Genomic DNA, 15,425 nt, shown 5'->3' with positions numbered 1-15,425 from the left:
ATTAAATACTTTATTTCACACAACAATGAAAGATGAGGAATGAACATACACATATTATTTTTACATAAAGTTTAACGAGATAAACAGAACGTGCATTGCGCCGACAATCCACGAATAAGGGGATCCTTGCACACCTAAGGGACACAACACTGCACATGACGCTTTAGACGGGGTCATCCATGCCTCCATCAACACCCAAAGTCAATACTTTGTCATTCGATTTTAAATGATTAGACAATATTTTTTGTTACATTTTAGAAGGGTACAAAATATTTGACAAAACGTTACACTGAACACCAATCATATCTGTATCTGACAAACAGAAGTCGCATTACCTCCATACTCTTGTTCATGTTAACCAAACAAACACTCTTACAAACATCACAACCTTTGGATTACAGGAGTGAGTGAGTGAGTTGGGTTTGACGCCGCTTTTAACAGTATTCCAGTTATATCACGGCGTGTCTGCTTAATGTGGGAGGAAGGCCCGGATTGATGCAGGTCTCAGACGTTTACCACTTGGTGAAACCCACGAGCACGGGTATGGTGCTGACAAACCTAGAAACATAATCGGGGCGAACCGGTGATTCGAACCCACAATCATAGGTTTCTGGCGTGCCAAGGGGACACAACTCTGCACAGCGAGTCGCGGCGCCTTAGACGACTGGGCCACCCGTGCCCCCTGATCAACATTGTGTAAATAGAGGAAAGGTGTATTAATTACGCCTACAGACATGTTCATTGATTGGACGCTCCGAAACGTTGAATAAACCCACCTTTATTCATACAACAATTTAATAGACTGAGTGAGTGTGGTTTACACCGCTTTTAATAATATTCCATCAATATTACCGCGGGTGACACTAGGATTAGGTTTCACACATCGTATCAGTGAGGGTAATGGAACTCGGGCCTTCGGCACAACGACCGTACGCTTTAACCACAAGGCTACCCCACCGCCCGAATATGATAAAGGTAAAAATGATAGTCGTCAGCCATTTGAACACTTTTATCACACTGCGTTCGATTTTCATGACGTTTTCATCATCAAAGCTGTCAATAACATAAGACCAACAAGGGCCTTGTGGCTCTTACCCATTTCTCTGTCATACTGAGAAGCAAAATAAAATCAAACACAATAGGATACAACCATTTAAGAATTCGAGGATGGAATTCTTGGGCGCCATGTTACATAATTATAACTGCCTTTCCTCGTACTGGAACATCATCTGTCAAAAGATAATAATAATAATAATAATAATAATAATAATAATAATAATGACGATGATGATGATGGTAATAATAATGATGATGATAGTAATAGTAATAATGATGATAGTAATAATGATAATGACGACGATGATAATAATAATAATGAAAATGATGATGATAGTAATAATGATAATGATGATGATGATGTGCCAGTTCAACTGTTGTGACAAAAAGCAAATAAAGGCACACCATCATGAAAAGTCAGGAATAAATTACTACTGAGAAACAAAATAACACAATAAATATGTACACAGATGAAAATATAAATAAGAAAACACTGGCAAAAGTTAATGTGGCAAAGTATGTTTTCGATGTACTCAACATACCGTTGTCACCCTTTGTTACAGTAAACACAATTTTCGAAGCAAAGATTCACACAAACCAAAATTCCTGAATCATTGAAAAGTTACAGTGACGAATCCAGGTGTATACTTATTATTGCATGCTTCTAACGTACACAACGTTCAGACGCTTGGTGACGCAGACGCAGCAAGGCATCAATGCTGCTCCCACACATGTTCTTTACCTGTGGGGGATACAAATTTCAAGTATAAACATCCCATCTTGCGAAATGTATTTTTCAGTTGTTAGCATCCTGCAAAACGTTCACTGCAACTTTTCATTGACAAATGTACTCGCCCTTGTGAAAATAGATGCATTGAGAATGGCTGTGAATCGGACGCTAAGCTAACTGACAAAGGGGTGCTGATTAAGATCATACACAACAAGTTACTTAAAAATATATTTTCAGTGATCAGTGGTAGTGAACAATCACAGATGTTTTCGACAATAGTTTCAAGGAAGTACTGGAAACTGTATTATGTAACGTACACAAGAACATTGGGACTGTAGGGATTTCCGTACCTTTTCGTAGGGGAGCCTATAATGATTACTTCCAGACTGGTCTAGGATTTAATATAGCAAATACGGTATATTTACTGTGAAATGTAGATTGAACCCTCTTAAGTGAGTCCCATGTGCTCCATGTTTGTGGTAAGAACCAACAGACATTTGAATCGGATGGACAGTGTCTGTGACTGTTTGCGTTGGTCTGGTCAATATTCGATTACTTACAGGCCGATATCGCATAGTTCAAATATTGATGGCTTAAAACGACATAAAACACCATTCCGTAATGAGGGTTGTCATTAACTGTGAGATTTATCTAAATCATAACATTTGAAGTCACAGACACATAACGTAAGAATGACTTGAATCAATCTTGCCGACACAACCACTTTGCCCGAGCCCAGAGCTCCTTTCTCTGAAGACAACTCACCATCGAGGTGCATCCTTTCTTCGCTGGCACTGGACTCGGATGTCGATGCCTTTCCGACGGTGCTGGAGAGGCGATTCGGCATCCCCTCCTTACCCAGCAGCCAGTAGGTGTGAACATAGCCTTTGAAGAACATCTGCAGCTCCCGGTCTCGCTGTTAAAGTGGATGAGTGAGTGAGTACGGTTTTACGCCACTTTTAGCAATATTCGAGCAATATCACGGCGGGGGACACCATGTTCTTTCATTTAAAAAACTGAGTCAGTTAGTGCGTATGTTTTTACGCCGCATGTGTTTTGGCCGGATACGCTCAGCTTTTGACGAACACCTGGTATCATCACTATCTGATAGTGATTCATACACATGATCATTATATAGTTGGAATCGTACAATCGACTCTGCTTTAAGCAGAGATTTCTTGCGGCTGTGGAAGGGGTGTCGCTTGTATTTATTGGAAAGTCGTGCAAACAACCGGGTAAACAATGGTACACTCACGTTTGAAGGTTTCGAAAAAATAAAGAAACACTGGTGATGTATTTCATACGGTCATCAAAATTGTGAGTGAGTGAGTGAGTATGGTTTTACGCCGCTTTTAGCAATATTCCAGCAATATCACGGCGGGGGACACCAGAAATGGGCTTCACACATTGTAACCATGTCGGAATCGAACCCGGGTCTTCGGCGTGGCGAGCGAACGCTTTAACCACTAGGCTACCCGACCGCCCCATCAAAATTGTGCTTTGGATAAACTTTGCAGTGTTTCGGCGACTGTTTTCAGCCTCGTGACGTTTTTGATCATGTTTGCAATATTTTTTGGTCAAATCCAGTTTTCAAATGTATAACTTATTTTGCCCGGCCAATTAGTTGAAGAATACGAAGTCATAATATGATATGACTTGGATGATGCCTACATTGTAACATAATGGTAGATTCGGTGCTATGGATGTCAATTACTGGATTGTCTGGTCCAAACTCGATTATTTACAAATATTATTGCTGAGTGCGGCGTTAAACAAACAAACTAACAAACAAACAAAACATAAAATGATATTATCACGATGCTTGTTCACATAATCCATATGCAGGGACTATTTCGAATTAAATTTCATACATTTTATTTACATGAAGATTTTACATATGCAAAATGTTATAATTTTTATAGAGAGTTAACAAAAGAAAGCTTAAGCTAAGCATCTTTTCAGATGTTGATACGTTTTATGTCTATCAACAGAATGAAGCGAACTGTGTTCCGTAATACTGATAACACGCCTCATGCTACACCAGTGAATGTTCGATCTTAGTGACTAAAGCGGATTTTCTACACTGATGAATATCTTGGATGATGTAAATTGCTTTTTCATTATGATTTACAAGAAGGGAGAACAAATGTATCTGTATATGCTAATTTCAAACACAGATTTTGGTCACGCAGATAATACAGATAGCTTGATGAGGACGTGAAGACGCAATACTTGCCCTGGCCATGTCGTCTTCTCGTTCCTCAAGTCGGAATCCATCTCTTCCCAATAGAGCGTCATAGGTTGTCTGGCTGAGATGGATGCGACTCGCTACAATATAAACTCGTGGGTATTTTATGATATCACAACATAAGAGTGAGTGAGTATAGTTTTACCAGCGAGTGATACTAGAAATGGGCTTCACACAGTGTACCCATGTGGGGATTCGATCCTGGGTCTTCGGCGTGACGAGCAAACGCTTTAACCACTATGCTAACCCGCTGCCCCAAGAAGGTGAGGTGAGGTGAAATTGGGTTTAATTATTGCACTTATGTAGTGACGTGTGTGTGTGTGTGGCTGCTTGTACTTGTCCGGACTGATGCCGATTTATAGTGCTAGCCCACTGAGATAGCATGCCGCAGTTTAACATGAATACCCCACTCAGACACAGCATACTGACTCCGAGTCGACCAGTTCTTGTTTTAGCCCCTAAATGCCGAGCGCCAGACAGGGTAACAACAAGTACCATCTTTTAACGTCTTTTGGTATGACGCGGCCGGGGATCGAAACCCGGACCTTCCGCTCTCCGGGCGGACGCTCTACCACTAGACCACGGAGGCGGTCCGCTGCCCCAAGAAACATTAGAAGGTTAGATACATTTGTGGAGATGAATGCAAACGGTATTGTGTGAGTGATTTTGGCTCAACCGCCCCCGTGGTGTAGTGGATATAGCTCTACCCGGAGGGCGGGAGGTCGGTGGTTCGATCCCCTGGCGGCGTCAAATCAAAAAACGTTAAAAGATAGTAGTGTTGTTACCCTGCCTCGCGCTCAGCATTAGGAGGATATAAACCAAGGTTACTTACGTTTGCCCAGGGATTCCATTTTGGCGGCGATGCTGACAGTTTCCCCAAATAGACAATATCGAGGCATCTTCGTCCCCACGACGCCAGCCACCACAGAACCTGCAAGTGCCACAGCCACATTTCATGCACCAAGAAAGAGTAAAGCAAGGGTGTCTTTATTTATTTATTTTTTTAAACAAAATTGCATATAGCCTTCACTGACAACATTGGTAAAATGATCAAAAAATAATTAAATTTAAAAAATAAATAAATCTGATTTCAAATGAAATCCATGCTGAAATTAGGCCACACACAATTTGAAAAAAACCATTTACCTCTTCCTAAGCGAATAGTATAGAGACAGTTCAAGAAATGTGAGACCACAAAAATTTGAAACATATTTTTTGACATTTCAATATTTTGAGAGCAAACCCCATAAAACTGCCTCATTGAAACCTCTCCGTCCTTTCACCTTCTCGTAGTTCATTATGAGAACCAAAAGCTGTACCCGTGAAGATCCGGGGTAGAATTGGTTTTCAGCAACCCATGCTTGCTGCAAAAGGCGACTTTGCTTGTCGTGAGAGGTGACTCACGGGATCGTGTGGTCAGGCTCTCTAAATGGTTGATGCATGTCATCGTATCCCAATTGCGTTTGATCGATGCTCATGATATCAATCACTGGACTGTCTGATCGCCGTCATATAGCTGGAATATTGCTGAGTGCGGCGTTAAACAACAAACAAACAAACCAAAAGCTTCCTTGAAATGTAAGGTTTGGATTTTGTTATAGAATTATTTTATTATAAGTGGCAAACGGTCACCCCAGAAAAAAAACCCATTTTGACACAAGATCCGATGTGCGTTAATTGGGATTATTTCTAATTGATAGGGCGGATTAATCTATTCATGAAGGGAGCAGTGAACCCATGAACATCCGGTTTAGAATTGGTCTTCAGCAACACCCTTGCTCCTGGTAAGAGGCGACTAACGGGATCGTGTACACGTGGTCAGGATCGCTGACTTGGTTGATGCATGTCATCATATCCCAATTGTGTGGATCGTTGTTAGTGATATCAATCACTGGATTGTCTGGCGTTAAACAAACAAGATAACAAACAGTGCGTAGAGAGGCTTACAGGCCTGGGTTTCGAGATTACCAACAAATGTACCACAATAATACAAATCTAACAAACCTGTATGGCAGCCTATTCTCAGCTTGAACTTGGTTCCTGGAAGATGGGGTATCTCCAGGCGGTTGATGTTGCCAAGGAGATCGAGGGCCATGCTGCCTATTTCAACTGCATGACGGTGACCGTTAAGCTTTGGTATGCCTGGAAATGTTATTTGTCAATCAGGTCTTTGTTCAAGCAATATCATTTCAGGGACAATCAAAAAGGATCTTTTTGTACCCATCTGGAGTGTCGAACCCGATTCTGCTGTAACCACAAGGCTACCCCGTTGCCCTAAATGAGCATAATATGATTTTTTCTACATATATAGAGAAAAATGCATGGTAATAACAAGGTAAAACCATAAAACATTGCAAAATACGTATGTGTTGATTCCTGCACAAAACAAATACAAAATATCATATCATTAACACATATGGTCATGAAATGGTCTTATTCAAAATGGCTACCGTGGCGGCCATATTGGATGTCGGATCTGAACCACTGGAACAAATCTGGGTGTCATCATTCGTGTAACAAGTATGGGAAGTTTCAGCTACATTGGTTCAGGGATTGAGTGAGTGTGGTTTTACGCCGTTTTTTAGTAATATTCCAGCAATATCACAGCGAGGGACACCAGAAATGGGCCTCGCACATTGTACCAATGTCGGGAATCGAACCCGGGTCTTCGGCGTGACGAGCGAACGCTTTAACCACTAGGCTACACGACCACCCCCATTGGTTCAGATTTTTCGTAGGGGTTGGTATTTACAACGGACAAACAGGCCATCACATAAGCTCACATGACAGGGTTAGGGCCTGAGAAATAAAATGCATGTCTTTGAACGGGGACTGAAAAAACACAAATCCAAGGTTTAAAAAGTCGGCCTCGATGTATATCCCCATCTGACATGTACCGAAAACACATCTGACACCGTTACCAAAGTAACACACACCTGACACCACCATGTAGGCATCGCCGATTGTCTCCACCTTGTACACGTCGTACTGGGCGATCCTGTCGTCGAGGCAGGAGTAGAGGCCGTTGAGCATCTGCACCACCTGTACAGGTGAGCTGCGGGCCGAGATCTGCGTGAAGCCCTGGATGTCGGAGAAGAAGATGGTGGCCTCGGTGTAGTTCTCGGCGTTCACTTCCTCATTGCTTTTAAGCAAGTCCGCCACCGACTTGGGTAGCATCTGGTACAATAACGTGTCCGTTCTTTTCTTCTCCTTATTTAAAGCTTTGGTCCTGGGAAATGACAAAACAACAATAATATTGTGTAGCTGTAGCTGCGTGTGTGCCTACTGAATCCAGTGATTGATATTATGAACCACAATCCTTGCGTCGGTTACGTTGACACGCTATCAACCAAGTCACAAGGCCTGACAACCCAATCCATTTACGACCAGCATCGCCGTTCTAGAGCTAAATTACTGTTAAAAAACATACTGATACCCAGGGGCAAAACAAAGTATACCGAGCTTGACTTATATGTGTTTGAAAACTGAAACAAACTGTGGTTAAATTTGATAAAGTCTACTCAACCATCACTCATTCCATCAACAGTTTGTAAAATAGTAATCTGTGTTTGGGTAATTTTGTGTAAACATTGGTTGGTTCAATGAAGACTGAGTAAAAAATTGATTTGCAACCACATGCCCCCTTCCAAGTTTGACATGTAAATTTCAGCCGAAAAGGGCACATTTCTTGATTTATTGATTTCTAAAGATAAGTGAGTGAGTGAGTTAGGTTTTACGCCGCTTTTAGCAATATTCCAGCAATATCACGGCGGGGGACACCAGAAATGGGCTTCACACATTGTACCCATGTCGGGAATCGAACCCGGGTCTTCAGCGTGACGAGCGAACGCTTCAAACCACTAGGCTACCCGATGTCCCCTCTAAAGATAAGATGTCTAGGAAACCCATCAGCAAATGTGTATTAAGCGAATGGATGTTTTTATTTTAAAAACTTCAAAATCAAGTTAATCTCCGAGTGCTGACTAGGCCAATTCAGTTCATTTTAAAAATGAAAAATCTGTTTGTTGGTTGGTTTATTTTTGGCTAGCACCGCACTCAGCAATATTCCAGCTATATGACGGCGGTCTGTAAATAATCGACTCTGGACCAGACAATCCAGTGATTAATATCATGAGCATCGATCCACGCATTTGGGATCGATGACATGCATCAACCAAGTCAGCGATCCTGACCACCCGATGCTGTAAGTCGCCTTTTACGACAAGCATAGTGACCTTTTACAGCACGCATGGGCTGCTGAAGATCTATTCTACCCCGGATCTTCAGGGGTCAGATACTATGACATACATAAAAGACCAGTGATAGACGTATCTGAATTTTGTCCAAAGTGGCGCTTCGCTTACACCTTCCCTCGCACACTCCGCTACTAACCTCTCAGCAAGCGTAATGGAGTATTTCTGGATTTCGTCGGTGAGGGAGTAGACAGCGTAGATGATAATGGCTGAAACGACGAAGACACAAACGAAGACGATAGAGATGGCGACCATTTTCTGCAGGTTGGTAGCCTGCCTCTGGTCCAGCATCTGGGTGATTTCCACAGCAAGCTCCTGTTGAGTCTCCAGCAGCAGATCCATGTAGATTGTCATGTTGTTGAACCACCATTGCGCCATCTTGACAGATCCTCTTCCTTCAAGGTCGTTCCGCCTGATCTCTGCTCTCATCCGTCCCAAAACTCCCAATAGCATCTCGTTTCCCTACAACAACGTGTCAACATGTGGAACATAGACATAGAGTGGGTGAGTTGGGTTTAACGCCGCTTTTAACAGTATTCCAGTTATATCACAGCGTGTCAGTTTAATGTGGGAGGAAAGCCCGAAGTGATGCAGACCTAGAAACAACATATACATAGAGTGGGTGAACAATATTTTGTTTTTAACGCCGATTTGATCAGTATTTTAATTGTATCACGGCGTGTCAGTTTCATTAACGACAAAATACAAAATTGGGACAAGCCTGACGTTTACCACTCCATAATAACGTCTATTCCGTGATCAGCGAATGCGGATCCTAACTTAACAAAGGGTCGGAACTCTCTTCAGAGAATCAAGATCAACTGCAGTTGCTGAAAAACGTTATATATTCACATAAAGTCATATCGGTGAATCATATTTTGGTAACTCTTGGAATAGAGTTAATGCCTCACTCACAGCTATGATGTGCTGTTACGTCTGCTGGCATGAATGTGAGGCCACAATACACACCTATGGAGATGGTTTAATGACAGAACTTCCTTTTATTACCGACGGCCAAAGAAAACACCTTCCAATCTAACATCAACACCTGCTATGCATTCTGAACAAAACTAGTTGGAATCATGACATTTGGGGGATATTGCATATTGTATGGTCAGTGTTAGTCAACAAATCCCCAAAATATTCATTATCCCTAACTTATTTTGTTCAGTGTATTTACAATGTCGAAATCCTTCTTTTTCCATCAAATTAATTGAATCGTTTAACAAGAATCTGACACAGATAATAAAAGGGTGAACTGGTAATTCTTTGATTAGGATATATTCCATAATCCTTATCTTTACTTCACCCCCACCCATGTTTTCTTAGGTTCCTAAAATGGAAACCTGTTTTGTATAAAAAGGTTCCTATCCCCAAAGGTGAAAGAAATGAAGAAAAAAATAATGTAGGTGTGATGGCAATTACATGACTTACGTTCACGTTTTCGTCATATAGAGCATGGACCAAATCCGAGTATCTTCTTGCAGACAGGAAGGTTGCGTTCGTCACATCCTGGCTCTCAGAAAACCAGAGATACACATCTTGGGAAGGGAAGGTTCCGGTTGCGTAGAAAATAGTTCCCAGAGCGCGCTCAAGTCCCATGTATTCCTTCGCTATGATGACTTCCTGGTAGGCGACAAGACTCCTCCAGATGGATCCTGATTGGTCCTCCGTTACCGCATCATACAACCACGTGATGAACACACGGATGAGGGTGGTGTACATCTGCAGCTCCATGGTGACCGTCTGGTTGAGAGTGTCCAGCTCATAACGATGTCTGTTATAAAGACAGGATAGGTTTAGGTTAACTTGTAAAATGTCCATCCTTTATACAACATTTGAGATTGTCCAGTGTGATAATTTCCGTTTCATTTTGATAAATACCTTGGCCCCATTCGCCACCATAGCATTTCCTTTCGGAAAGCCGGAAGTGACGTCACCAACACCAAGTGAGTCAGTATGGCCTGATCAACTTTCCCGCAATGTGACGGCGGTGAAAACAAAGAATAAAACAAAACGTAGAATGTTTTTGTGCTCACATTTAACCTTGCTCAGTACTTACCATTCTCGTCTGAAGAGTTGCAATTCGCATTTTGTGACATAAACAGTACGTTTAGCAAACACGCGACAAGATTACTGGACAGTGAGCTGTGCTCAAGATATTTCATAATCTGCACTGGAATTGAATTAAGAATGAATCAAGTTAAGCACTAATGTTTTGCCTTGGGTCGCGTTGTGTAAGCCAGCAACTGGGATTGGCACAAGGCAGAGCTTGGAAGCAGTCCATACATCAGTGTGCCACCTCCCGCTGTACCTGCATGTGAATGTTACGAGCAGAATACCATATTTGGGTGTAATATAAATAATGCAACATGCACCTCCTGTGCTCATCAATGATGGATAATTTGCATTGTGATTCCATATGCAAATATTTTAGATGAAACAATATAACCTGGAATCGATGCATAGTAATACATGAGTAAGCCTCGCCTGCTGGAACATTTAGAGTTTTATCCTGAGAGAGACACACAGTCTAATGTTTTTGTTGTCATACCCAACGGCGTTTTCGGCCGTCATTTTTATTTTGCCTCTCGGCACTGCCAAGCATCTCCCGACGTTGCTGACTTTCGCTCTTCAGCGCTCTGCCACAGCGCAGTGTTGTAGAGCGCACCAATGGACAGCCCTGGATATTGCTGAGCCAAAGCAACGCGACCCTGATAAATGACCTCGTGTAACACAGGGACACCTCAATGCCTTAGTAATGAAAGAAAGTTAAAGTGAGGTGGGGTGAAATGTTGGTTGGTTGGTTTGTTGTTTTACGCCGCGATTAGCAATATTCCAGCTATATGACGGCAGTCTGTAAATAATCTAATCTGGACCAGACAGTCCTGTGATTATTATCATGAGCACGCAATTGGGATCGATGACATGCATCAACCAAGTCAGCAAGCCTGATCACCCGATCCCGTTAGTCGCCTTTTACGACAAGCACAGTCACCTTTTACGGCAAGTATGGGTTGCTGAAGACCTATTCTACCCCGGAATCTTCACGGTCTGAGGTGAAATGGGGTTTAACGTTAGATTATTGCACTTAAATAGCGACGTGCATGCACATGTGTGTCTGGCTGCTTGTACTAGTCCGGACTGATGACGATTTATAGTGCCAGCCCACTGAGATGCCATGCCGCAGTTTGACATGAAAACCCAACTCAGACACAGAATACTGACTCCGAGCCGACCAGTCTTTGTTTTACACCAGCGCCAGACAGGGTAACGACAAGTACCATCTTTTAACGTGTTTTGGTATGACGCGGCTGGAGTCGAACTCCGGACATTCCGCTCTCCGGGCGGACACTCTACCACAAGACGAAGAAGGTTAAGAAACCATCACATGATAATATATAAAGTAGAGAGGAACCTGTTGAGGTAGGAGAGAAACCTGTCCTTGGACTGGAACTCTGTCCTGGTGAGCGTCGGTCCTGTGGTCCAGAATGTCAGCTTCTCCAGCGACCGGTCAGTCTCGGGGTATCGCTGTAGTAGCAAACTCTTCGTCTTCTCCTCGATTGAACTCAGATAGAGGGCGCTCATGTCGCGCTCCTCCTGCAGGTAATGTATGACGCTGCCGAGCTCCACACTAGGGTAAACATAGGGTATTAAAGGTAGTCATCGAATGCTCGTTCCAAGCGCTGCTTAATCCTAGAACGAGGACTGCATTATCGTGCTATTTAACGTCATGGATTTTCCGAAACGTCAGTTATTTATGGACAGTAAAAAAAAAGGTGTCGTCTGCAGAAAAGGAATTCCATTCTTTCATCTTAAGAGACGCTACACTCAAGCCAATTATCACGTTTGATTCAAGTCGTTTAGTTAATGTATCAAGTTTTTCACACAATAAAAATCTAAAGGCCGCGAAAAGGCACCTGACCTTAAACGAATTCCCTTTGAGGTCCTGGGTGACGATCGATTAATTAACTTTAAAATGGCCACCGGCGAACAAGTTTTTTGTGATTGTTTAGTCTTTTATCACAAAAGAGCGACACTAGAGAAAATGGCAATATCTACAACCAGAAAATCTAAAAAAAACTTATTTAGAAAATTCTCCCCACTTGAAACTAAAGTGGTCTTTATCAGTGTCGAGGTTCATGTTCGGGAATACATGTATATAGTAAGAATGTTAGTAGCGTCAGTTTCGACTGCAACTGTCTGTACACAGGTACCTGTAGAGCAGTGTTGCCCGGATGTCAGACGACTGGACGTAGTTGGTGAAGGTGGCGAAGAAGGTGTTGGCGGTCAGGCCTGTCAGGACGGCCACGGGGATCATCACTATGGACACCATCTTGACCAGCTGTTTCCGCTTCCCAGAAGAGGTAATTGGGTTGCCTTTTAAACAGAGTGAGTGAGCTGGTTTTAACACCGATTTTAACAGTATTCCAGTCATATCAAGGCATGTCAGCTTAATGTGGAAGGAAAGCCCAAAGTGATGCAGGTCTCACACGTTTACCACTTTGGCAAAACCCACGCGCACAGGTATGGTGCTGACAAACCTAGAAACATTATCGGGGCGAACCGGAATTCGAAACCACGACCGTAGGTTTCTGGCGTGCACAAGGGACGCACCTCTGCACAGCGAATTGCGGTGCCTCAGACGACATGGCCACTCGTGCTCCAAACCCCTCCCCTTTTAAACAGAAAAAAGTGTGTTCAACAACAACAGTCCCAATAGCCTATGCGCTAAGGCGATCGTAACTCAAATGCTTTAACACTTATCATAAGCATAGCGCTAAGACTGCTCACTGGAACGGGTCCCTAGATAATACCAGATTAGCAAGTACAGAGTTTTTTCCCTTGGCATCTCTGAAGAAGATTTCAACAGTAACCGTAAAGAAGTCGTTGTTTCAGAGCAGGGTGAGTGAGTGAGTTGGGTGAGTTGGGTTTAACGCTGCTTTTAACAGTATTCCAGTTATATCACGGCGTGTCAGGTTAATGTGAGAGGAAAGTCCGAAGTGATGCAGGTCTCAGACGTGTACCACTTCGGTGAAACCCACGCGCACAGGTATGGTGCTGACAAAACTAGAAACATTATCGGGCGAACCGGAATTCGAAACCACGACCGTAGGTTTCTGGCGTGCCCAAGCGACGCAACTCTGCATAGTGAATCGCGGCGCTTTAGACGACTAGGCCACCCGTATCCCCTTCAGAGCAAGGATTTCATTGTGAATTTTTATTTGAATTAAATAGTGCGTCAAAATACCCTTTCATACAAAAAATACGAAATAATTCTGAATTTCTTAAATAATTTTTGCAGCATTTTCGGGAACAGGTTATTTTGGTCAGAATAATCCCATCAGCCCCCACAATATCAAAGGGTCGCCGCTAAGTGGGTGATGACTTCCAGCCTGTTTGTAACACCATCGGATGCTGCTTCCTGCGAACTGAATAGGGCCAGATACAGCCTTTGTACCTCTACAAAACTCTTCACATCTGTTCCTTGGGGGGTTCAGCTTGAGTAGGTCACGAATGGCAAGGTCAAGTTGTGAAGGGGTCAAGGACGTGTTGGATGACGCCACCGAATGTCGTTTTTCCGATGACGTCTTTGGTTCCACACGCCCACGTTTGAGTAGCCAGGACATCTTTAGTGGCAAAAGCTGAAACTGAAACAACTGTTGATTATGGTAATTTGAGAGTCTGTGATGTAGGGGCGACGGGGTAGCCTAGAGGTATTTGCTCGTCACGCCGAAGACCTGGGTTCGATTCCCCACATCGGTACAATGTGCGGAGCCTATTTCTGGTGTTTCCCTTCGTGATGTTGGTAAAATAACGGCATAAAACCATACTCAGTTGCATACTATAATTTTATAGATGCTACTTTCATTAGCTGAGCTGTCAGTGACATCGACGTCGTTTATAGGCCTATGTTACCTTCCTTTTACCTAACAGTTGGGATGTTGGGGAGGGTGTATGTGTCTGTGAACTGTAAATGTGTGTCAATGTGGTGTGTGTGTGTGTGTGTGTTGTGCATGTGGAGTATCAATGTGGTGTGTGTGGTGTGCATGTGGTGTATCAATGTGTTGTGTGGGTGATGTGCATGTGGTGTATCAATGTGGTGTGTGTAGTGTGCATGTGGAGTATCAATGTAATGTGTGTGTTGTGCATGTGGAGTATCAATGTGTTGTGTGTGGTGTGCATGTGGAGTATCAATGTGGTGTGTGTGTTGTGCATGTGGGGTATCAATGTGGTGTGTGTGGTGTGCATGTGGAGTATCAATGTGATGTTTGTGTTGTGCATGTGGAGTATCAATGTGGTGTGTGTGTTGTGCATATGAAGTATCAATGTGGTGTGTGTGGTGTGCATGTGGTGTATCAATGTGGTGTGTGTGGTGTGCATGTGGAGTATCAATGTGGTGTGTGTGTTGTGGATGTGGTGTATCAATGTGTTGTGTGTGTGATGTGCATGTGGTGTATCAATGTGTTGTGTGTGTGTTGTGCATGTGGAGTATCAATGTGTTGTGTGTGTGTTGTGCATGTGGAGTATCAATCTGGTGTGTGGTGTGCATACGGAGTATTAATGTGTTGTATGTGTTGTGCATGTGGAGTATCAATGTGGTGTGTGTGTTGTGCATGTGGAGTATCAATGTGGTGTGTGTGTTGTGCATGTGGAGTATCAATGTGTTGTGTGTGTTGTGCATGTGGAGTATCAATGTGTTGTGTGTGTTGTGCATGTGGAGTATCAATGTGTTGTGTGTGTTGTGCATGTGGAGTATCAATGTGTTGTGTGTGTTGTGCATGTGGTGTATCAATGTGGTGTGTGTGTTGTGCATGTGGAGTATCAATGTGTTGTGTGTGTTGTGCATGTGGGGTATCAATGTGTTGTGTGTGTTGTGCATGTGGGGTATCAATGTGTTGTGTGTGTTGTGCATGTGGTGTATCAATGTGGTGTGTGTGTTGTGCATGTGGTGTATCAATGTGGTGTGTGTGTTGTGCATGTGGAGTATCAATGTGATGTTTGTGTTGTGCATGTGGTGTATCAATGTGGTGTGTGTGTTGTGCATGTGGGGTATCAATGTGTTGTGTGTGTTGTGCATATGGGGTATCAATGTGTTGTGTGTGTTGTGCATGTGGAGTATCAATGTGGTGTGTGT

At 43.0% G+C, this 15,425-nt stretch overlaps 1 protein-coding gene across 1 annotated transcript; it reads right to left on the bottom strand.

The window, feature by feature from the left end:
* Positions 1–1,188: 1,188 nt before the first annotated feature.
* LOC139471867 (uncharacterized) lies at positions 1,189–13,917 on the bottom strand. Its single transcript, XM_071254369.1, has 11 exons — positions 13,749–13,917; positions 12,505–12,667; positions 11,706–11,921; positions 9,722–10,064; positions 8,427–8,749; positions 6,971–7,263; positions 6,039–6,176; positions 4,867–4,965; positions 4,023–4,114; positions 2,552–2,702; positions 1,189–1,229 (listed from the first exon to the last, which is right to left on the bottom strand). Exons 1-11 carry the CDS (start codon positions 13,915–13,917, stop codon positions 1,189–1,191), a joined length of 2,028 nt encoding a protein of 675 aa, XP_071110470.1.
* Between the last annotated feature and the right edge of the window lie 1,508 nt (positions 13,918–15,425).

Source organism: Haliotis cracherodii, unplaced genomic scaffold, assembly GCF_022045235.1.
Source record: "Haliotis cracherodii isolate W230 unplaced genomic scaffold, xgHalCrac1.p SCAF_23, whole genome shotgun sequence".
NCBI classification, from domain to species: domain Eukaryota; kingdom Metazoa; phylum Mollusca; class Gastropoda; order Lepetellida; family Haliotidae; genus Haliotis; species Haliotis cracherodii.
The sequence above is the reverse complement of the archived record's forward strand: the minus strand, read 5'-3'. Positions and strand labels throughout refer to the sequence as shown.

Bases quoted from the DNA above. Each gene is read 5' to 3' on its own strand.
- LOC139471867 (XM_071254369.1), bottom strand. From the start codon at position 13,917: ATGTCCTGGCTACTCAAACGTGGGCGTGTGGAACCAAAGACGTCATCG. The intron at 10,065-11,705 runs GTTCCTCTCTAC...TCTTTATAACAG, and splicing joins TTTCTCTCCTACCTCAACAG to ACATCGTTATGAGCTGGACA. The intron at 1,230-2,551 runs GTGAGTTGTCTT...ATCTTTTGACAG, and splicing joins AGAAAGGATGCACCTCGATG to ATGATGTTCCAGTACGAGGA.